At 36.9% G+C, this 25,031-nt stretch overlaps 1 protein-coding gene across 1 annotated transcript; it reads right to left on the bottom strand.

The window, feature by feature from the left end:
• LOC132101457 (craniofacial development protein 1-like) lies at positions 1–24,507 on the bottom strand. Its single transcript, XM_059506446.1, has 7 exons — positions 24,426–24,507; positions 23,353–23,476; positions 23,046–23,268; positions 22,596–22,729; positions 21,308–21,433; positions 6,424–6,582; positions 1–184 (listed from the first exon to the last, which is right to left on the bottom strand). Exons 1-7 carry the CDS (start codon positions 24,490–24,492, stop codon positions 94–96), a joined length of 924 nt encoding a protein of 307 aa, XP_059362429.1. The 5' UTR covers positions 24,493–24,507; the 3' UTR covers positions 1–93.
• Between the last annotated feature and the right edge of the window lie 524 nt (positions 24,508–25,031).

Consider the following 25,031-nt stretch of genomic DNA (forward strand, 5'->3'; position numbering starts at 1 on the left):
CCTTTATGACAAAGAAAACTGAGTATGTGTGCAGGGTGTGTGAATTTGGGACAGTCTGTTTTGATCAGTGAATGTATCTGCGCTCTCCTTGTGTCACCGTTTCATGTTGCTCAGACGCACAGTCTTCTCCAACTCAAACTGCCGGTGGTCCACTCGCTCTAGGAAGTTCTTTCTCTCCACATACCTATAGACACAGAGAGCGGAGACAGTGAGGACAATGGTGGAGGAAAGCACATATAAACAAGCACGTGGCAAGAATGACACTGACACAAACATTTCAATGACTGCATACACCGAATATAGTCTTTTTGCAACTGTTCCACACATCATCTCCAGTGATGCATTCCTAAAGCTTCTTTTTACGCTGTTTTTGCCGTTTCCCATTTGAATGAAGAACAGCAGTGAGTGGGGACAGTGGGGTGTTGGTAAATGTCAGCACCCTGGTGGTAATGTACTTTCACACTCATATTTGTTTCTTTTCTATAGGCATGCTGGCTTCACGATGCTATAACTTGTCACAAGTGGTTTGCAATTGTAAAGGGCCACAGAATTTCAGATTTTGGATGGTTTCCTTTTCTGACATACCTAGGTTAGGTTTTGAAATATTTACTTGCCCTCGTGTTGCTCCAATCCTGCATGACTTCAGTTCTTTTGCAAAACACAAAGGATATTTTTAAAAACGTTTCTATTTTTGTCCATGTAATGAAAGTCGATGTGGTCCAATAAAAAAAAACATCCACAGGAGGAAAGAAAGCCACACAGGTTGGATTTTTATATAGCATAAGGGCAAGCTCAAATCATAAAAGGCCAGAATTTGTTTTGGACAACACAATAGGGGCTTTAGTGAACCTGTATCTATCAGATGTCGGAGGTTATAGGTGCATGTATTCAGCCTCCCTGTTTATTGTCATTACAAGTCTCGCTGGTACTCAGAGTAAGAGCAGATGCTGAGGACAAAGAAAATAAAATGGCCCTTTCAGGCTGACATCATCTGGTTTTGTGGTTTTGCTCATAATAGTCTGGGTTCAGGTTCAGGGAGCTGGTTGATGATCAGCAGAGAAGGGCATCTATTACACAAAGCTTTATATGTGAGGTCTAAAAGAATTGTTGTGTAGAGCACTACTCACACTAGGAAAACCTCAGAGCAGTTGCAACGCAGACATGTGACACTATGGAGCGGAGACTGAACATTTTATTAGATATCACATCACGCCCCGGCCAATGAAGAAAAGAACACAGAGCAAAAACTGATTGCCTGTGTCTTGTTTGAAGTCCTAATGGGATCTCTGTGAAACACACACAAACACCCACACACTTACAAACTCAATCTGATTTGAGCAACACATTGGGTTTAAGTGGCTCATATGATTTTTTTTTTTAATTTTTATACAGTTGACAATTAAATTTTACAAATTTTAAAATGCTATTGATATTATTGTGGATGATTCCATACATTTTATTTATTTATTTGTTTTGCTTGTTTAGAATTTTTATCCGTTTAATTTAATATTTCTATATAGCTGTAATTTATTTTTATTTCAGTTTAAGTAAATCCAAACACTGTACTTTCACCTGCCAACACATTTTGAGTGCAATGTCCAAAAAAAACAATCGATGGATGCAAGTCCCCACAATACATATTTTATTTTTTGATAATTAATTTTTTTTTGATAATTATGCACTGAACTGTATATCACAATACACATGAAAAGAGCTGTTGATCCTTTGGTTTCATTCACACATTAATTCTTCATTTTTCCACAGTGGTACATAATATCCATAGTCAATTTTTGGCATCTAAACAGTAATAAATTGATGCATATTTTCCCCTTGTCTCTAACTTTACCATTGCACTGGTATTTTTTCCTGCTCTGCCTTTAAGAGTTCTATGTAAATGCCCTTTTTGCATATGAAATGAGAAAGCAATTTGCTGTGCTTACACAGGTTTCACTAAAGGTTTGCTGTTGGGTCCAATATAGCTTGTGCTGCCCCTTTTTTAATGCCAGCATTTTTTTTTTTTTTTTTACACTGCGGCAGGTTTACATATTAAATTATGACTCTCAACCCGTTCAGGATAAAGTGAAATTATCAGGGACTTACCCGGAGCATATGCGGAGCAGTAATATGTTTCCTATTATGTTACTAAACACAGAATAGCCATCTTTGAACAAGTAATTTTGTTGGAAGGAAGTTTTGCATTCTAAAAAATACTGTATACAATTCAGTAGCATACAAATTTTTTTTAAATGAAGGAATAGGGATGGGCGATATATCGCATGCGATTGTACGTGATATTGCGTAGCTTGTCAGTGTTCTACGGTTCTGTCTATTAAATGGCGCTCCAAGCAGGTGATGGCGATTTACCACTAATCAGGGAACCGGCTTTAGTGACGAAATGCGCGTGACAATCGCATGCGATATATTGCCCATCCCTATGAAGGAAGTTTTTTTTTTTTTGTAATGATATGACCCATTTAAGCTATTTAAGTTTTTTATTTACCTAGTTAAATTCTGTAAACACTGTTTACTGTTTTAACTGTTACCTAGTTAAATTCACAGAAAACTGTGCATCCTGCCTGCAGCTTTCGAAGAGCACAATCTGTCACATGTCTGCTCTGTTCCCCCTTAATCCCAGCAGAGGGTCACTCTCCCCAGTGTCTCAATCCCATGATGCTCTGGAAGCTCTGATGCCCAACCAACCATTTGACTCCAGAGACATGAGGCCTTGGGTTTACCAACTGTGTTAGCTCGGACAGATCTGGGAGCATTTGTTGTCCTACATTTTGTGAAAAAAATAAGATTTTCAACCATCATTCTCACACTGAAAACAGTCCTGTGGACATATAGTTTGGCCTAGGGGCCTGTGCACTATACTATTCTATGGTCTATGCGTCCTCCACACCCTTCAGCGATCCTCCTCTTAAACCACATCCCTCTCAGAGAAACAGAAATATGGGAACAGTGGCAGACCATAATTTTGTCTGCTTTATTTTTAAACCCCAGGCCAGGTTTTTAATTTAGTAACTGTTCCACTCCCTACAACTGTCTGATAGAGAACTAACAGTTATTTTCATCCATATATAAAAAAATAGGAGCATCAGGCTCTTTTAGGAAAGCCAGGGCATCACTGCTGAGTGTACAGTGAGATTTAAATGGAAAGTTTACCTAAAAATGTCAATAAATTATTCACTTATTGCATGATATTCTTCAGATTTGAAAGGATGTTTTCTGTTCTAGTTCATATAATGAAAGTCAGTTGGGTCCAAAACAACAATGGACCCCACCAAAAGAAAAGTAAAATGATGATAAAACTAAGTTTTGGCTGAACTAGTAAGTAGGGCTGTGTATTGGCAAGAATCTGGCGATACGATATGTATCATGATACCGGGTTTGCAATACAATATGTTGTGACACATTGCGATACTGTAAGCAAGGCGATATATTGGGATATTTCTTATTTTAGGAATAGTATATATTGTAAGGAAAGCTGTCATTAAGAACACATCTCCTTATGCAAACCTTAGCAATAAATAAATAAATAAATAAATAAATAATTGCTTAACCAGAACACAGTGTGATCTGGATTTGCAATAATCAGTGCCTGTAACTTTAAACATTATTGAACCAATTTTTGTTCAGTATGAGTAAAGGGTAAAATGAAAGTGCTTGCAGGATCCTTTAGATAAATTTATAATACACATAAAATGTATTTGATAAAAAGACCATATATATTTTTAGAACCTGCTTTAAAGTTTCACAGTTTAACTTTACAATTGTAATATACAATGTCATAACATTTTGATCTGAACAAAATAATTACATCTGCTTGATATCAATGTAAAATAAAGTGCTAACAGGATTCCTAAAGAAAACAAAACAACTGTAAAACAATAAATTAAATACAGATGTTGAACCTTTCCACTTGGATTTCACAGGTTTTTCAGTTTGTATTTATGTTCCACGTGGACTCGCTGAAACCGAGACGCGAACACCGCTCAAACTGCACAAATTGCCCCCGAAATGAGAGAAAACTGCAGCTGCGTGGTGAGTCTCTTCACACGGGTTGCGGTAAACGGTGGAACCGAGGCAGCACCAGCGCTACAGTCCCATGGTGGACGTTATCACAAAAGCCCAAATGATGGCAAACTTCAGCTTTGTACACTGAAACATGAACTGGGACAATTCTTTCATCCTCCATTACTAGCAGGGAATTACATTAATGCTAACATTAGTGGCGTGCGCTAATGTTAGTATTTCATCTAGCAGTCAGGAAATAAACTCAAAACGAAACAACTGCCACGAATCTTGTACGTTTTTTTATGATCGATATTCTGTTCTTGAGAATCGATACAGTATCGCCAAACAAAATATCGATATTTTCGAACACCCCTTATGGTAAAGGAGTAAAACAGAATGGCAACTGGATGCACAAATGATGTCATTATATATCACCGTCCCCTCAGAACAAGATGTACGTTTCTCTTCCCACATCTCCCTGCTTGTTTTTACACTAGATGCATCTTGGGAGTGGGGTAGTGTCACACAAATGTGGTACTGCATTACCCCAGAGGAATGTAGGATGGGTAACTATGGTGACAGGGCTAGTTTAGAGAGCAAAGCGAGACAACAACTAACTTGATGCTCTACTGAGATAAGCTACAGCCACAGCTGTGGCATGAAACCCAAGAGACCTCCTGAAACAAACCCATCGGTGTGCATTCACCAAAAGCTTGATGGGAAACAAATGTTCCACCAAGATTTGACTTCCTCCTCCATGACGTTAGAGTGGAGAGACACAAACTATGCGTGTGCAGATCTCAATTATGGTCTTGTTTAATATCCAAAGCCTTTTGAAGTCTAAAAACTGATCTGTAGATTACTAGCACTACAGTCAGTCCTGACAGGGTAAGTATACTTAATCTATGAACTTTATTTTAAATCACTTAAACATCATAATTTGTATCATAATGTTGTAATTTGCCAGAAAAGACCATGTATTTAGGTTTGTGGTAGCAACCCTGGGGATAAGCAAAAATTAGCTTGCTATGTAAAGAAACCATCTATTCAGAGTACGGTTCACTCTCTTATCTCTATATGCACTTAGTCTCCATTACAGCAGGCATAAAACTTTTCACTGTTGACTGTTAGGTTTTAATTATACATTTGAGATGAATGAGTTATGTTGAGGGAATCGATAAATGGGTATTGTCTATTATTAAATTGAAAACCTCTTTCAGTAACATCACCCTTAATATTAGGCAATAAGGACGGTGAGAACCGCATTTCTAATCCGACTTAACTATTGCATCTTTCATTTATTACTATGATTGAATGAAATGGAAGCAAAACAAAATAATGGCTAGAATGTCCCACACACTTCTGATTGGTCAACTAGGAGTCACCCATAACGGTTTTCTCATTTAAAACAGCTTTTTCCATTACATTGTTTTTATTTTTTCTACAAAGGCGATTTGGCGAAAAGTTGAACTTAAGCTTACATGAATGTTCTCCAGCATGATTGCAGATGATTCAAAGATCATCTTGAGCTTTAATGGACAAAGAACGTCTCATGACTATGACAAGTATCTGAGTAGTGACCTGGAAATAGCGCAGAATCATAAATACCTATTAAACATTTCACGCCATAATGTTTCTCTGGTTTTATATACCTCTAAGCTAAACCCTATTTCAATTCCAGCTCAAATGAGAACAATGATGAAACTGATGTAATAAAAGTGAAAAGTCAATACTGCAGTATTCCATTCACTTCCTGTAAACACTACTTTAAACTTCGACTCTGGATAACATATGCTTTTTTTGGTACAGCTTTGCATCATCAGCTTTTGAGTAAAGTCCTATACTACACCTCTTTCTCCTCAAGATGGCCATCAAGGCCAAGATAAGCAGGTTTGAATGAAGTATACCGTCTTAGCTACCCCTCCATTCATTCTGCAGATCTACTGAATACTGATCCTGGACCAGTCTGCAGGGCAATGATAATCTCAATTTTACAAAGAGTTATTTTCATTCCGTCAACAATTGCGAAGAAGAGTGTGAATCATGACGGTACTTAAATCATTTTAATTAAAACATACTACTGGCAAACACATTTTCTCCAAATGCTCATCCCTAGTCAAAACCGCAACTGCAAAGGTCAGGATGTTAATCAAATGCATGCATAGCATATGGTTTTACCCCAAATACATTCATTTTACTATCCAGTTAACATCAGTGCATAATTAATGAATTGTAATGTATTATAAAAATTGCACCGAAATATAATCTGCCAGCACACTGCGGCTTTAAGCACTTAATGATATTTATTCAGCTCTGATGAAAACCTCAGAAGCTAGTATGAGACACTAATGGGAGATAATATGAGATGATGTGTTTGTCTGGGTCACTAATGAGGCTTAAACATACCCTTCTTTGCCTCGATTATGGATTGCCAGCTCGTCTGAAATGCCCTCTTCTGTTTTAAAGGCATCCCAGTCCATCTTAGACTTCTCCAAAGTGCTCATCTTCTGCTTTTTGGCCCCGATGCGATTCAGGATGCTCCCCATGCCCGCTGGCCTCTTCGCACTAGAAGGAAGAAAGATCATAAAATATATTTTCAATCAGGATTTTCAAGTATTAAAATTGGCGGTTCTAACTGAGAGGGTCTAAAAACAGGCTCCTGTGACATTTTTGTTGGATTATGAAGTGGAAATAGATCATCTGCATCAAAATAATTTTGTTTCAAAAGGCCGGAAGACAGACAAAGGAACAGGATAAAACATATTTCATAATTATATTTATAAAAAGATCAAATGATGATCCGAAGTGGAAGGAGAGGCAATCTTATTCTGGTATGTTTCTCGCAACAAGCTGCCTGAACAAAGATGTGTTTTGAACATTACCAAAGTCATCTTGACACTAAGGTTGTGCTTGGCTGCAGTAATGAAATGTTAAACGATCTGTGGAATGAAAGAGCTGAAGAGTCCAGACCAACCCTCCCTCTTATATGTGGGTGCCAGTGGGAGTGAGTGGGCTGGGGGTCTGCAGGGGGACCTTGGGGTGCATTAGAGAGTACTGGGGTGTCCAAGGACAGACGATTTCACGAGTCAGCGACTCATAGGAGAAAGTCTGCCATGAGGAACGAGAAGGAAAATTGTGTGTACGTGGAAGATTATACAATTATTTTCAGAATATGAAATTTATATAAAATATTAATAAACAAAAAGGTCTGGGTAGGAAGGTATTGCAATATCGGTTTAAAAACACAAAGAACAATTGCACCTCCTACTTAAAATTCCTCATATAAATTTGTTGTTAATGCTTTGTCTTGCTTCAAGCTGAAGTAAAATTAATGCTATGAACTTGTATTACTTGACTGCAGGGTAAAAAGACTTCATTAATTTCTTAATGAACTGCAAGTTGCAGTTTCCTCACTGTGATCGAGTCGATTTAGCAGGACTTGTGTGTTCAACACACGGCGTGCACGTTCACACAGAGGAATGTGGCGACCCACAAACAGACATGACTAATGTCTAAAGGTCTGACAAAATGCATCTGCCATCTGTGCAGAAACTGTCAACATTATTCAAGGAGGAAAACAGGGAGGTGAGAAATCCAAAATGAAAAAACGGGAACAAAAGAAGAATGTTTTAACATCTGTGAGTACACAATTACACTTTCTTTATTATGAATTTGTTCCACATTCTTTGGATATTTTCTTACAATATCTGGTAGGGATTCACCGGTTGACCGGCCATAAATTGGAACCGGACGGTTTTTGCTTAAAATACGCGATCGGCAATCGGCCGGTTTTTGGTCTTTTTTAGGCCGATTTTTCCGGAAGTGCGCCCGCGTGCACAGACTTCATTGTAATCGTTTGCTATGTCATTTGTGTGGAAGTATTTCGAAATCGGTGCGTAGGACACGGGCAGCCGTTCAGCACTGGAAATGTAGAGCTTCATGTCTGAGGCACAGATAGCAGGAAGCGATCAGCCGTTGGCGTACTGGCGCACAAATAAGAGTCCCTTTTCTGTGCGCACTAAAGCTGCACGAGCATATACTGTACCGGTCCGCATCCTAAACACGAGTAGACCGTGAAGAGATGTTCAGATCAACTTCTCACGTGTTGGATGAGAAACGAAATGGACTAAACTGTGACAAAACTGATTTTTTTTTTTTTTTAATTAGAACTTTCATACACGTTTGAAAAGCCAGAAGTAAACGACAGTTCTGTATAGGATGATTATTTTTATTTTACCTTAAAATTACATAGACTTAATTTGATTTAAAAATCACCTGCTGTAGCACACTGAAAAAAAGTGTTTCATTCATCCAATTAAAAAATTTTAGGGTAATGATTCACATCTATATTTTTTAACTTGAGACAATAAGTTATTTTTTTTTCATTGGCTCAAGTTAAAAAATATAGATGTGAATCATTACCCTAAATTTTTTTTTTAATTGGATGAATGAAACACTTTGCATCTTTGTTTCATTCACACCAACATTATTTGATTTTAACATTTTGGAATAATTTATTTATATAGCATACTTTTATTTAGTCTCACTGGTAAAGACCTTTTTTTAAATGTAAAACCAAATTTAAAAACTAAAATACTGAATGCTGATTAAAAAACATCTTATTGAATACGTGTTGATTGTGTTGTTTGGACTGTAGAACTATGCAGTTATTGCCTTTAATTTCACATGGTTACAGTTAATCTTTTAATTTAAAGCCAGTTCTTTGTAGTTTCAACCCAATTCAAAAACCAAAGCTAAATGCTGATGTCTGTACCATCTGTTTGTATTGAATGTAGGCTACTTACTGTACAGTTACTGCTGTTAATTTCAGATATATATATATATATTATTTATATATAAATTATTGGATTGTTAGCTGGATGATTTATAACTGCATGCATGTATAAATGCACACCTGCAAACTGAAACATGTCAGATGAAGCCCATTATTACATGAATCTTTGTGCCAGCTGTTTCACTGCAGTGCTGTTCCCATGACAGTCAAAGTCTGGCCAGACAACACAGAAAAAAAAAATAATGTTGGGGTGCAAAAAAGCCAGCACAAAAAAATAAAAATCAATAATGGTGAAATCAATACTATAATTATATTCCCTCCGTTAAAGCTGCATCCACAAACACATTTCATATGAGGAAAGCTCACCTTACTGCTGCATAACTATTAAAATCTAAGATTTTAATGAACAATTCAGTTAGCCTATATAAAATTATTCACAGACAGCACAGCAGCTCATTGGCCTTTCCATTTAAAAATGAGAATTGAAGAATAATTCATTTAAAAACTGTCACCAAGCAGTATGCCTATGCACAGTGGAATCTTACTGGTTAAAAGTTCTAAAAGAGAAGTTTTCTCTGCACACAAAAAGTATTCTTGTATCTTCATAAAACTGAAACACTGATGTCACATGGACTATTTTAATAATGTCTTTACTACCTTTCTGGGCCTTGAATGTGGTAGTTGCATGTCTCTATATGCAGGGTCAGAAAGCTCCCAGAATTCATCAAAAATATCTTAATTTGTGTTCTGAAGAGGATGACATGAGGGTGAGTAATTAATGACTGAATTTTTATTTTGGGGTGAACGCTTCCTTTTTTAACAAACTGAACCTTATTGTAAAGTGCTATACAGACTCACACACAAAAAAAAAACAAAAAAAAACCTGAACTGAATTGACTCAATCTGGTTTGTGAAGCGATAGTCTCAGCCTCAAACGTCATGCCCACGGACCGCTGGCGAAACGTCTGATTCATATGGGACACAAAAGTGGAAACACTTCAGGAGTGTTGAAGTTGTCATCGGATTGGTTGAATTCTACAGGATTTCTGGGAGACGTGTGCGTCACGTTCTTTAAGGTTCCACCTGGAAGCATAGATACTATGGCGCTAAATCCCCTCACGAAAGAAGAAAGTTTACAACTGTGATGACAAGCGCCTATCAGGATCATCTAAATGCTGGATTTTCAAAAGTACGTGAAATATTTAAAGTTCGCGGCATAGAATCTTTAAATTAAGTCTGAGAGTTTTACACACACTGGACTGTTATTGTGACAACATTTCCACGGCTCGAAACGTGACGATGAACGAAACGAACTTTAACTGGTTATTTGACATGTCGGTCAAACGTCCTCATGGGTGGGCCTAGGCCAATGAAAGCTGCCATACGCGAAACTAGTGGAGCGAGACATATAACAACAAAAGTGAGTCGAGGATTATTGTGAAAGTGTTACCTGCAGTTTAACAGCTTAGTCAACAGAACCAATACATACACACAGAAAGAATCCGGAGCACTGCTTAAACCCATCCTGACAGGGAATCAATATACAATCAGGGCTCAACTGATAGTCAATCCTGTGTGCCATGCAGCAGTGTCGATGTGAGCGGGGAACGTTGGGCTGGAAGCCAGTCCACAGTACACAACACTGGGACAGAATGCTAAAGGCAGAGCCAAGGTGACTGTATACGGTCTCATTACCCACAATGCTTAAACTGAGAGAGATGTATGTATGAGTTACATCACATGCAAATAAAATAAAGCATACTGGGTTATAAGCCAATGCAGGCACCTAAAAGTCAATTAAACAAATTAAAACCTAAAGGGAAACAGGATGTACAGTGTAAAAAAGTCTGTGAATTCAGTTATTTGCAGTAAGAGTTCTCCCATGACTGATGTCTTTTTATCATCTCATTTAAAAGCACACACAGAGTCAGCAAGTCCCGTCACTCTGTGTAGGGAGAGGAAAAGGCTGGAACATCCTATTCTGACTCCTTTCAAGACAGGAAGTAGATCCCCCCACCTCATCATATCAGTTTATGTCATTGTAAGTTCACAGAGCGACTCATAAACTCAGCATCGACCCGCAGTTGGTTGACAAGTCTTTCCATCTCCACAGTGAGTAATTACAACCTTTGTGACATCATAAGAGAAGGCACAACAGGGCATCATGGGAGACGGACGCCAGCTAACCCTGAACGCTTCATCTCCATTATCTCAGTAGCCTGCTTGCTCAGACTGATCTAATGGTATTTTACTACCTGAGGCGCAGACACTGACCTAGTTGTAGACCAGCTATTAACAAGAATGTACAGGCGTGGACCTGGGAAACAACTATAAACCCAGTGCGCACAAGTCCACTATAAGACTAGCTATAAGATATATTTATTGTATGAAATACATTGTCATTTTTTAAATGGCTTTTGCAGCCAGATGGTGCCGTCATGGGCCATGCTAATCATCAAAACCTAGTAGACTAATTGTCTGGCACCCAACAAGCCAGTTAGTGAGGATGAATAGTAATGTTATTGTTAACGCTTGTTTCTTACTCATATTCGCTTTAATATTCCCAGCGGCAGTGCTGCTGCAATTATGAATTTAGAGACTTATGAATTTAGAGACAGGGTTTCCGGGTCCAGTCAGGGTGGTTTGAACTGCTAAAGGAAAACTAAACCAGTCTCAAAGAAGTTGTGTTTCTAATTCCCTTTCAAAGCATAGCTGGTACAACATCAAAGCACCAATTGTAATAAATTCACCACACTCAACTACAAATTTCTAGACAATTCCTGTCAAGACTTCAATTCGCCTGCTGTGAGCAGTGGCCCAAATATTACCCACAATCCACAGACCTGAATTTGTTTGTGAAAACTATGATAGCTTTGTATATTATGTATTACAGTAATTGAGGTATTTATGGTTGAGAAATTGTTAGTTACCCTAAAGACACTGCACTTAGTGTCTGTATAATGCTTAAAAAAATTAATAAATAAAAACACTAATCTGTGTCTAATGGACATTACCCTAAAGCTGATTTAATTATTTTTTTTTTTTATGCAGTTTTACACAAACCAACCCTTTATTCATTAACATGAGGAAACATAACCAATTTAATAATCACACATTAAATAATTAGGCTTAAGAAGTGTGATAATCTTAGATTCAATGCATTGCCAAGAGGCAAAAGACAGAAATTTAAATCTGTCCTTTACTGTAGCATACTGCAACATAACATTTGGATGAAAAACACAATCTAGAGGCACCTAAAAACTATTTGTAAAACAAACCATGTGTGGACCATGCAAATTCCAAACTGTCATTTGCCTCACGTCCTGTGAAGGACAGTCACAGATTAATGATGCATTGGCAAAGATACTGGAGTTTCTAAATATTATATTTTCCCTGACAACGCCCTCTGATTTTTAGGGTCCTATTTTTCTCTCTTTTTAATCTTCAAAGAGCTGTTTATGTTGAAACATGAGGTTCTGAGCATCTCTGCTCCGCCTCTAAACATGATGAACGACAGATTTACGTTCTGTGAACAATGAGCAGCACACCTGCTCATAGACAACTAATGAACATACAGTCATTCACATAAACACACCTGCAGTGCTAAGACCTAGAGTTCAAAGACCTTTTACGCCCCGGGCCCCTGTGATCAGCCACCTGGACTTAGTGACACCTACAGCCCCACTTAGCCCCTAAACTGTGATTTGTGTCATGTCTAAATGTTCACTTAAAACACATTTCTAAAAATACTCGAAGGCCATGTTCACACGGTCTCAAAATCTGGTTGTCAATTCACCTTTTACGGCTTAATCCTGTTCTATACACACACAGTTATGTAATTCAAGTAATTTTTTTTATTGATAAGCACATTCTACAACCGTGCTGATCGAATTTCAACTGAAAAATGTAGGTCGTGTCAATCGCATTTGTAGAAATTATATGCATTGTGTACAGAACCAAACTGAACTTGTTGTTAATGACGTCTTTAAGTGCATATCAATGTTGTGATGCAGAAAATCACAGGGAAGGAGATAAATCTTGACTCTGGGTTGACAGATCTTGAAATATTAAAATCAAGTAAATCAAAGTCACATTTTAAGTTCAATAGTGACCTCGTGTTTTACTGATTCTATTTTTATGGCATTTTTCAAAGAGTTGGAAGAGCATGTCACTGCATGTTTTACTATGTATAATTGTGCATGAGACAATAAAAAAAAAAATTCTCAATATTCAAACCCAGGTTTACAAATACGGTATGAAATTATGTTAATCCAGGGTGAACTATTTCAAGTGTGAACCCATGAAAAGCAGTTCCTCTCTCCCCTAAATTACCAGTGCAGATATTTTCAGCACAGATGGACAAAGTGTTGAGTCCAACTGTGAATTCAACTGAGCTCTGCAGGAGAAATATGTAAGGAGATGTGAAGAGATAAAGCCTTCCCTCTCAAATACACACAGACAGATTTTGTTTTCATGTTTTCAGTAGTTGCTGGGGAAACTGTCTGTGAAACATATGTGTGGTTTGTCCTTTGGAGCTTCTCTGAGAGTGCGTGTCTTTTATGTGTGCCCACAACACTAGCCTTGGGCATTTATATTCTTTAGGTATGAGCATATAGGTGTATATGTGCAAGTGTGTAACAAGATGTGGAGCAGACTCCGAAAGACTGGAATGCAGGAAATGTATACTCAAGACACAAACAAAATGGGCAACTTCAGATTTCAGATTCATTTTACACCGTCCTAATGGATAATTATAAGTCTTTGCAGTGCTCCAAGATTCAATGATCACATTGCTCTCTCACACAACCCAGCATGTAACAGGACGACTATTATATTTTGAAAAAAACAGATGATAAACAAATGCAAGAATCATGCCAAACCTGCTTCCATGATGCTAGCAGGTGCTCTTGGCAGTTGCCAGGACATTGGTATTTGCTTGCTAAAACTTGGTTGCTAGGGTGTTCTAGGTTGTTTCCAAGCGGTTAAGAAAACCGGCCAAAAAGCCCACTTTTTCCTTACGTGATATGTATGAAGATATTGTTGTAGTGACCAAATTGTAATTTCCATGACGCTTTTAAAGTGAACTCAACAGTGCTCCAATGATGAGATGGTATGGTACGATGGTTTCGTTTCTTCACATAAAAAGGTAATAAACAAAAAGAAAGTTAGTACAATGGCGTTATCCAAAACAAACATTGTAAACAATGACTGAAATCTTACATCTACTGGCGACTTCCAAAGTTCCACAAGTCCATTACGTCATTTGCTACAGCTTGCAGATAATAATGATTTCAAATTTTCTTAGCGAATAGGAGTTATTGATCTGTATAAACAGCAATAATAATAGAATGAGCTCTGATTAAATCAGCATTGAGAGCACTGTATGTGCGTGTATCCGTCACTCCTCTGTCTCTGCCCCGTGAACACAAGGCTGTCAGACTTTGTTCACCTTACAAGTGTCCCAGTTCCAAGCTGTCAGTTCATTTCCCATCTTCAGAGCCACCGCCTGATCCTTGCTCTGCATTTCTTCTCTCACTTAAGTGCTGCTCCAATCCTCATTCCACTCACATATTACCATACTTTACGAAGAGGCTAGTTTGGTAGTTGCACAAATCCATAAAGCTTTCCTTAGCTAATTTTGGTCTTATTACATCTGCATATCTGTTAAGAGCAAGTTACTGTAATCACTTCCAGCCATTTTGTCTCTAACGAGGCCTATTTCCTTCCTGAAAGGGTTTTCTCTTTGTATTTCAAGGGAAACTGGCAGGGGCAGTGAAATGTGGAAGGGGGTCTTGAGGACCCCAGACTGACATTGCCCATCTGTTCGCACAATATTGAAGAGAAGAGCATTACCCAACTTTCCGCTCAATGTTTAGACTATTGAAGCTCCGCAGCTGCATGTCAGTGAGGATAGAAACACTTCCTGGCACAAGCAGGATCCATCTTACATCCTGGTGTTTGAAGATGAGGCTTGACGAGGACTGAAGTGCTCTAGTTGTGTCTCATTGACAGACTGAATGGAGGCTGATGGAGCTCTCAGAAACCGCAGAGAAACAGGAGGGAGGTAAAGTGTCTAAACAGCAGTGTCTGTGGTGATTTCCCCCCAAAAAATGTTGAGCGCTGCTTTGGATATTGAAGTAAACACTCTTAATATTTCATGTGTGATTCTACATTCAGAGCTAAAGCTTGATTGTAGGTCATTGCAACTTTTTAAACACTTCACTATTAAAAGGTGGTTTTCACAGCAATGTCACAGAAGAACCAGTTTGTGGAACGGAAAGGTTCCATGGGTGTTAAAGGTTCTTCCATAGGCAGAACCATTGATGCCAATAAAGAACATTTATTTTTAGAAGTGTTGAAGCAAATATTAAAAAGATTTAAATATACATTAGCTGAAGCTCTGTCAGATGCAACCGCAGTTTGTTGCCACATATTTACAACCTCCTGAGATGATGTCTTTCTGAGAGCTCTTGTTTAACACGCAGCCACTTGGGAGATCTGCATCTGTTTCGGCAGGAGCACACTGACATACAGGAAACTGTGTGGCCTGATCTCTTCCAGGCCACGGCACATTTTTAGATGCCAGGGGAGTGATGAGTGGCCTGGTTTTGTCAAAAGCATTAGCTGGGAGTTGGAGCACATGGCAGCGCTGCTCTGATGTGTCCGGTGGTGAGGGGGCGTGATATTGAACCTTCACTTCAGTTAACATGCATTCATTATAGCGTGAGGACCAGCTGACATGGCGTCCAGCTGGGAGGAGACTGGGAACGGGTCATTTCAGGTATGCTAATGAAATCCTGAAGCGGCCTTCCCCATTTAGACCCAGAACAAGCTTCCCTCTGTTCCCTTTGACCTCATTATAAGTGGGTGAAGTGGTGAAGTGGTTAAAGATCTGAGCTGGTAACAGAAAGATTGTTAGTTTGAACTTCACACTGAGAGAATCATCAGTTCAGTTGGTAAAAGCAGGGTTCAGTACCCCAAATATGATGATATTCTTTTGAGAACGATATATATTTGTAAGTGAAATTGAAATGCATGTCTTTTGGAACCAGTTCTAAAAAAAGAATCGGTTCTCCATACCCAACCCAAATTGCAAATGAAAGTTAATTATTATCAGAAAACATTTACCTTGTATTAAGTTAATTTATATCCACTATTTAAGTAATGAAATGAAAAATTAAGAAAAAAATATTACAATAAAAAAATACATGAATAATAATAAATAATATTCAATACATAAAAAATATTATTTATAGGGTCACAGAGCAAAAATTATAATAATAATAGAAATGTATAAAAAAAAAATCTTATACTGTATGTACCATTTTTTGTCTAAATTTTAGGGGGGCAGGGGGGAGACAGTCGATATATTTTTTTTATTTTAATTAATACTTAAGAAATTTGAAATCATTTTTTTAAAATATACATACTTATACTTTAGATGAAAATCCAACAGGGCACTCAGTATTCAGGGAAGATTGTGTGCATCGGGGAATCATATTTTTCAAATAAAGCCAGGGTAACCCTCATTTTACATACAGCACAAAGTGAAAATGACACGAATATGACAGTGGGGAAATGCATAAAGCACAGTATAATTTCAAATCACGAGTTCAAAGTTAAAAGCATTCAATTTACACGAACCGGCCATCACGCAGAGAAACCAGGATCATGCTGGATAAAAATGTACACTTCACAAGATCTCACAGCTGGATTTGACTAAGTTTGCAAGGTTTGTGAAATTAAATGTTTATTGGCCATTCAAAGAATTGTTTAAATGATAAATGCGTATTTGCTTAATTCTGACGAGAAAGTATTATTGTTGCCTTTCTAATATTAATAATATAAAAGCAATCATTATAATACTTTTTGTATACATTAATTCCTTTGTTTAACCGTTCTATCTTATTAAACAGACTACTATCCTTATTAGACAGAACAGTTAACGACAGTAAACGAGGGAGAATGTGAGCTCAGCTGTGTGCGCTCAGGTGCTGCTTTTCTCAGCGCCGTCAAAATAAAAGTCCGGCGCGCAGTCAAAATAAAAGTTTGAACACATCGGCCATGCAGAAAAACTAATCGGCCGATATTTGAAAAATGCCAAATATCGGCCTTGGCGATATATCGGTCGTCCACTACTGTGAAGTAACTCGAGACTAGAAATAGAAAAGCTACCATATACCAGTTCGAGTCCCATATAGAAAGTATCAGCCAATAATACTATGACTTTGAAAAAGATGCTTAACAAGGTTTCTAAAAACTGCTCAAGACATGACACGTTGATGTTTACTGTATGTGACTTAAAACTAGGAGAACTATTAAGGCAGGGATAAAATAGCATAAACTTCTTGCTGTATGGACTACTACAGAACAGCTGAGTTTTACTCATTGGAATGGAAGCAATTATTCACTAACCCTTAGAATACTGCCCTAAGCATTTTTAGAGAAAATTGAGAACTAGAAAGCACTAACCAAACGACAACACACAAGGGGAAAACTACTAATATTACCGCTTCGGCTACAGGGCTTCTTGCTTTGATTGTGGCAACCTTATATATTTGTAACAAAATATGACAAAAACTGTTCATCCACATTTACACAGAGTGTACAGTCTCTCTCACAGTAGATGAACTGCTTGACCCGACGAAGAGCATGGTCTGTGACTGTTCTGTAATAATGGAGAGCAAGGCCCTATTTTTAGGGTCCTAGAGATGAGGCTCTATAATTAGAAAAGCAGAGCTGTGACTGGCGCAAGTGGAAATCATTAGTTTAAGTAGACGTTCACAAAGGTTTCCCAGAACCGCTGTATGTTGTGTTACTCACACTCACATACAGCAAGCTGATGAGAAGCCAAGCGGAACAGAAACAGGAAGACAGAGGTCATATCCTCGCTCTGACTCTGTGTGAGTGTGTGCTGTGCAACCAGCACTTATATGTGTATGTGAATACGTAAGCTTTGATGAAGCCACCATTGTCCTTAAAGTACGGATTTATTTGTTTGCTTCTGGGTGCTAACATGGAGCTCAACCTCAACGTCAGTCAAGTTCTGTGATAAGACCACAGAGACACTAGACAATCAATCAAGCCATCACTGGGGCTCAGAGCAAGCATCAGTAAATCTGGCTGGCTCTGTGATCGATAGCACTTAGACGACACTGATTTACACCATGCTGCTCCACACTTGAACCTATAGCAGTGAGGTTACATCAGTCTGTGGTGTCCACACAAATGGTGCTCACACCTGGCATGTCCTAAAAGTTATCATTCACACGTTCATGCAAACTCGCAGTGTATCCAGAATGAAATTTTGCCACTTCAATTGCCAAAGCACATGTACAGGTCTTAAACATTTCTTACTGTTTCTCCTGAAACTATACAGCTTTTTTCATTTTACTGTTGCTGCAAGAAAAAAAAAAAGGTATTCTAAATAAACTATAACGGTACCTATTTCACGGAGGAAAAAAGGTTAGACTAACATTGTACAGTTCAATTCAGTTCAAATCTACCATTGTTTCACATTAGTTCCTAATAAGGTTACCAGCCAACTGGTGAAGAAATGCATTCTATTTACTTGCCAAATCCCATTTTTACTTGCATTTTTTTTGGCACTTGGATAATGTGTTCATTTTGATCCATGTTCACACACCAGCGGGCTGCTGGGAAGAATCAACAGATGGGAGGATCAAGGTGAGTCTGTGTGTGTGGCGGGAGAAAGAAACTGAAAAGCTGTTTAACATCATTTCAATAATTTGAATGGCTGACAAAATGACTTGCTCTGCATGCTTATATCGTAACATTGTCAATTTTTGGGGGGGAACCACTGGGCCTTATTCAGGAAACAGAAGTGGAACGACTTGTTTATAATTCCATCATATTTCAATGAACGCAAGAACAGCTTTACAAATTATTTACACAAATTACTTATCGTATGTTTTATCAATAAAGCTCATTGTATAGAAAAAAATAGTTTTTAATAAAATCCTGAGCATTAAACTTGACTTATTCAATTAATCAATATTGAGCATTAGATTTGGCATTTATCAAATTGAACAAACAAGAATCAGTATAATCAGTTAGTATCAATAAGTATCAACATAATTAAATCAAAATAGTTGTCAGTTTCAGTTAGTTCTTTTTTTGGGGGGTAACATTACGATAACTGAAAATATAATTTAACTGACAGTAGTTCAGAAAGTAGTGCATTAGATATCATGAATGAACTACTGTATTTTTCGGACTATAAGTCGCACCTGAGTAGAAGTCGCATCAGTCCAAAAATACGTCATGATGAGGAAAAAAACATAAGTCGCATTTATTTAGAACCAAGAACCAAGAGAAAACATTACCGCCTACAGCCGCGAGAGGGCGGTATATGCTGCTCAGTGGTAGACTAAAGGAGCACTGAGCAGCATAGAGCGCCCTCTGGCGGCTGGAGACGGTAATGTTTTCTATTGGTTCATTTCTCTCGGTTCATGTCAAATTAATTTTGATAAATAAGTCGCACCTGACTATAAGTCGCAGGACCAGCCAAACTATGAAAAAAAAGTGCGACTTATAGTCCTGAAAATACGGTACCAATGAACGATACTTTAACAAAAATAAATTATTCTGAACACGCTATTGTTCAAAGGTTTGGCTGGTTAATATTTTTTTAAAGAAATTTCACTGATGCTGCATTTATTTGATCAAAAATATATTAAAAACAGTAACGTGGTGAAATATTGTTAACGTTAAATAACTATTTTACAACATTTGTAAGGAATGTAAGGAATTATTTTACATTTAAAATGTAATTTACTCCTATGACAAAGCTGAATTTTCAGTCAAATTATCCTTTACAAATTATTCTGTAAAAAAAAAAAAAAAAAAAAAAAAAAAACTCTTATCATCATTAAAGTTGAACACAGATGTGCCGCGCTCTCTCTGTGTGTGTGTGTGTATATATAAGTTTGAGATATTTATTTTGTAAAAATATAAAAGCATCTCCTTTGCCATTTGATCGATTTTATTTAGTCCTTGCTAAAAGTATTAATTTCTAATAAAAAACTAAATATCTAACCCTAAACTTTTAAACGATAGTGTATACTACTAACATATTTTTACCACTTAATATGCACAATTTAACATTAACGTATTATAAGCAAACAAATAAACATAGAATAATATTTATCATGTTTTTCTAGGTAACCTAGAAAAATAAATGTAAAAAAAAAAAAAATTCATCATTACTTTGATATGTAAAATTTTAAATAATGTTAATCTTTACTGTAAAGGGTTACCATTTTCCATAATTCTAGCAACCAGTTACAAAGTAAGACCTGTGTGTAAGGAAAGGGTACAAAAATGCCACGGAAGGAAGAAGCGTGTATATAACCATCGTCAGCAGTTCTGCATTGAGGTGCAGTATGACACTGTTCAGTAGAGAAACAGAGAGCCGCTGTGCCTGTGTGTGAGAGAGAGCGCCACAGTGCTGACTCAAGCCCTCTAACCTCAAATCACACAAAAATAGGTTTAAAGGAAGAGAAGGCAAGCAAGTCAATACTGGAGACAGGTACCCTTTGTGTTTAGGCTCCTTCAGTGCCTAGTTTGAGCGGGATCCCTGCTGTGCTGGAGCGAGACAGCCATTGGAATTTGAAGAGGCATGATTTAAAGTCACATTGACTGAGAAATGATATGCAAGCACTTAGAAGCCATCAAAATCAAAGCCAGATACAGACAGAGGCCGAGTGAATATAGAATATTTGTAGAGTGAACATTAAGTGACAGCCGTTTGTTTGGATGATAAAGGAATGAGAGAGGTAGGGTTCAAGCTGCTTTCCTGCTCCACAAGCCAACGCCCCATACTGTATATCCTGTGCAGGGAAAAACATGACTTCCTGTTTAGCAAACATTCTGGGTCTCAGAGGACAGATGAGAGCGTCTGTCCAAAAAAACCCTGTGTAAGGAGTGGTGAAGACCAGAGGAAGATCACAACAATGATTGACTCTTAAACATACACAAACTCCACAGATGTCCTGTCTGGACTACGAGGGCCATTTCTGATTGGTTCTGTAAAGGAAATTCAACCCGTATACACACATCTGTGCACACTGGGGCTGAAACATTTGTGTGTCATCGCTGGTTTTCCCTACAGGCAGATACGGAATTATAGAGGATCAAAGACTCGCTATCATAGCTGTCAGCGATCAATGACACTTCTGGCATTCCCTCACGGCAAACACACACAGACGTCTCCATCCATTTACCAGCACCAACCCCACTGAAGGAGATCACATCTAATTACTGTAATATAACAACATCAATAACAAAGAATTAATTATAGTCTAAGCGCTAATGAGATATTCACTTCTGTGTCACTGAAACACAAAACAGAACCATTAAAAACCACTTTGTTTCATTAATTAACTGACACAATGGTTGTAAACTGTAATTTCGCATGTACTGAGAAGGATCAGAACAAAACGCAGGACTAAAGGGTGTAGTGCGAGATGGTACCTGGATGCAGTAGAGAGCGGCACGGACGGCTGGGGCTCAGAGGACTCTTCTTTCTCCTTCAGCACTTTCTCCTCCTTCAGAAAACTCTTGGCCTCTCGTGAGTCTGCGTCCACCTCTTTGGTGACCCTGTGGACCACAACAAAAGATATGATCAAAACACTTATTCTACACATTAAAATCTATACATAGAGAAAGAGATAGAGAGAGATCTAATATATAAAATATATGTTGTTTATATATTAATATATTTATAATATAAATTATATGAATAAAGACATGTAAATAGTTTCAAAATATATACTCCAAGTTTGTGTATTTATATACATAAATATACATAGAACACACACATAATGCAAACAAAAACTTATTTTGTATGAGATTAATCGTTTGACAGCATCTTTATATATATATATATATATATATATATATATATAAAATATTAATATACACACACACACATATATATATGAGAAAGAGAGAATAGTATTAGTTAGTATTAGTTTCTTTTTGTTTAAATGTTTGAGCAAGAACAAATACAAAATACATATAAAAGATTTCTATATTTTAATCAAAGGCTGTATTTTTGAACTTTCCAATATACCGGTAAATCAGATCCACAACTGTTTTTAACATCGATAATAACAAATGTTTCGTAAGCACCATATTCGGATATTAGAATGATTTCTGAAGGATGTGCCAGACACTGGACTAACTACTGATGGAAATTCAGCGTTGCCAAACATTTGTGAACCTACACCTTGCTTCATGTGTTATGCAGAAGTCACTATTTATTTATTTTTGTCATTTATGCAGTGAAGTTCATAAATTTTTAAGTATCAAAAATGTCCAAATATTCAATATTGGTCAATGTATTGAGATTCATATTAAAATGTATTGTATAAAAATGTATTCAATCAAATGACTTCAAAGCTTGTCAGTGCTTTGTGCTTGGCAGGATTTGAATATTTTACTGGCTCATAAATACAATGCACTGGAAATAATTATTAAAAAGCAGCAACAGTATGCTAAGATGACGACTGCAACTATTAAATGACATCATTCACTGAAATGACCCAAATATTATACATACTTTTTTTATTAATTAATAACATGCACATTTGTTTGTTTATATATATACAGCCTATTTGCACAAGCCACCGTTTTAAAAAGAACACATTTCTGAATAATTGTTTAGAGAACGTTCAGCTCTACTTCTAATTAATGAACGTATACTGCCATCTGGTGGCCATATACAGGACTTACAGTTACAAAAATCTGTTCCACTTACCGAACTTCTTCTCCTGCGAAATCAAACACCTTGGTAATTGTGATTTTGGAGGATTCTTTAGGTTTGTCCTCCTGCTGCTGAGACACTGTAGGGGGTTTACTTGGCTTATCAATGCCAGTTGTAGTAGATGTGGACTATAAGAGATACAAACAAAAAAACATGCACATTTATCTAAGAGACAATTAGATAAAATACAAGCACAAAATACATAAAATGAAAAAGAAATTTAATTTTATTAATTTAAATTAAAAAAAAAAATAGGTAATGCATTCTGACTGTAGTATTATGACTACAAAAACACTGAACCAAAAACACAAACCACACACTATTTTTTTTTTGCATAAGCCCAAATGGGGCCAAGACAGAAATCTGATGTCAGTACATGAAAATTAAGAATAATAAATGATAAATCTTACTTCACTTTGATCATTTTCTTGAGTTGATGTTTACCTGCTGAGAGCCTGTACTTGCAGCTGCCTCTTTGGGTCGAGAGCCGACATCACTCAAAAAACTAGCCCAAAGATCATCTGCTTTCTTCTTCTGTTTCTCTTCATTGCCCTCTTTTAACTCTGTTACAAAATTATTTTCTTTTGACCCATCTTCACCTTTCTGTTGGTCTGCCGAACAACCCTCAACATCATCTTCTAGTTTAAGGCCTCCTTTTTTCCTTTTCCTTTGTAAACATGGAAAAAGTGAGAAAATTTCCCCTTACAATCAGTTTTGCTTGGATTTAAAATATAAGTTTGTAATACGATACCTCATAGGGATGTCTGCATTAGTTTTCTTCTTCACACGCTCTGACTGCTGCGCATCATCATCCTCCCCTTCCAGCGCGTCCTCTTTTACACATTCATTCATGTCATCCTCGCTCAGATTATCATCTGATCCATTAAAAAAAAATTCAACCAATGTGAATAGATGATATTTATAACACCAAGAAAAAAAAAGAAAAAAAAACAGCAGTTGGCAAATCAAATTACGATGCATTTCTGCTTCTTTTTTTTCCCTAAGAGTTATTTGTGCACTGTTGGTTGAAGAGAAAAAAACAAAATAATATTAAAAATGCATGTTGTCACTTTCAGTAACTTAAAAATAAACTTTATATATATATATATATATTTTTTTAATTCGTATAAGCAGTTAAATCTTTCGGTTTAGCTTTGCATAATTATTTTGACTTTCAGTCCTCTATTAGACTGAATTTTTCTCATTTTAAATAAGGAAAAGTAGACAATTAAAGGCAGAATGTCCTCACTTCTAGTCCTATAGTTTTTCCTCTCAGTACCAGTTCTTCCACCCACTATAAAGAGTCTTAATACATTTTATACTGTAAATTTATGATCCTTCACATATAAAAATCATGAAAGATATGGTGTTAATTTGCAAGACATACAAGACCATGAAAGACCAGCAGGGGTCTTGCTGAATAATATCAGTAATCGTTTGCATCTTTATCACTTTCACAGCAAAATTAACTTATTTTAGAAAGGGGTACATGAAACACCTATAATATTCAAATGAATTCTGAATAAATATATACTGTAGAATAAATAAACCATATACACATTTTACACAACACTTAATAATTATAGATGCAAATTATATGTTGAAGACCATTCTGATAGTATGAAGCCAAAATAAGCGTTATCTATGAAACTCTTTGCTTAATTGTTTTTGCATATCGCATATTATGAATTAAATAAAGTGTAATGTTAAAACGGAGCTCTATAACTGTACATATGCAGAGCACAGACAGAGTAACGTTAGCTTAGCTTCATCTTTGTTCTTTCTCATATACAACCATGCTAACATCATATTAAAATATCTTACCAGAAGGGACATAGTCTTCATCTTCATTTGAGGAATAGCCGTCCGAGTCGTAATCCGAATAATTCATTTTTATTTCTCTGTGTGATGCGCGGTTAGCAGCTAAATCAAGGACTCCGATTACAACGAGCCTAAAGGAAACACAGTGGCTAACCAGCTAGCTCTGAGCAAACGTGAAACTGCTTTACTAGAAGCCCAGCACGTTAGCTTGCTCGCATCATCAAATCTTTAAAAGCTCTATCTACCTCCATTCGTTTTCTTTTTCTTCTTCTTCTTCTGGTGTTTATTGGCGGTTGGCAGACTAGTTTATAAAAGCATTACCGCCACCATCTGAACTGGAGTGTGGAACATCGATGCATATATGTAGCATATAATCATATATGTATGTAATACTAAATAATAATAAATAAGAAAAAAAATCAGTATTCTTATATAATTTCCTGTATCTTTTTTAACGGCAGTTGGCATCCAGCTTATAAATGCATTACCGCCACCATCTGTTCCGGAGTGTGGATCAATCAGTATGTTAACAATCTGCGATGAAATGAGGAAATAGGGGGAATAGGATCAAAAATATTATAAACAAAATAATGAATAAACATCCATCAT

This window comes from Carassius carassius, chromosome 23 (assembly GCF_963082965.1).
Source record: "Carassius carassius chromosome 23, fCarCar2.1, whole genome shotgun sequence".
Lineage (NCBI taxonomy): Eukaryota > Metazoa > Chordata > Actinopteri > Cypriniformes > Cyprinidae > Carassius > Carassius carassius.

Excerpts from the sequence above, each read along its gene's own strand:
- LOC132101457 (XM_059506446.1), bottom strand. The coding sequence starts at position 24,492 with ATGAATTATTCGGATTACGACTCGGACGGCTATTCCTCAAATGAAGAT. Across the intron at positions 23,477-24,425 it reads TGAAGACTATGTCCCTTCTG|ATGATAATCTGAGCGAGGAT; the intron begins GTAAGATATTTT and ends TTAATGGATCAG. Across the intron at positions 22,730-23,045 it reads CAAGTACAGGCTCTCAGCAG|TCCACATCTACTACAACTGG; the intron begins GTAAACATCAAC and ends TATCTCTTATAG.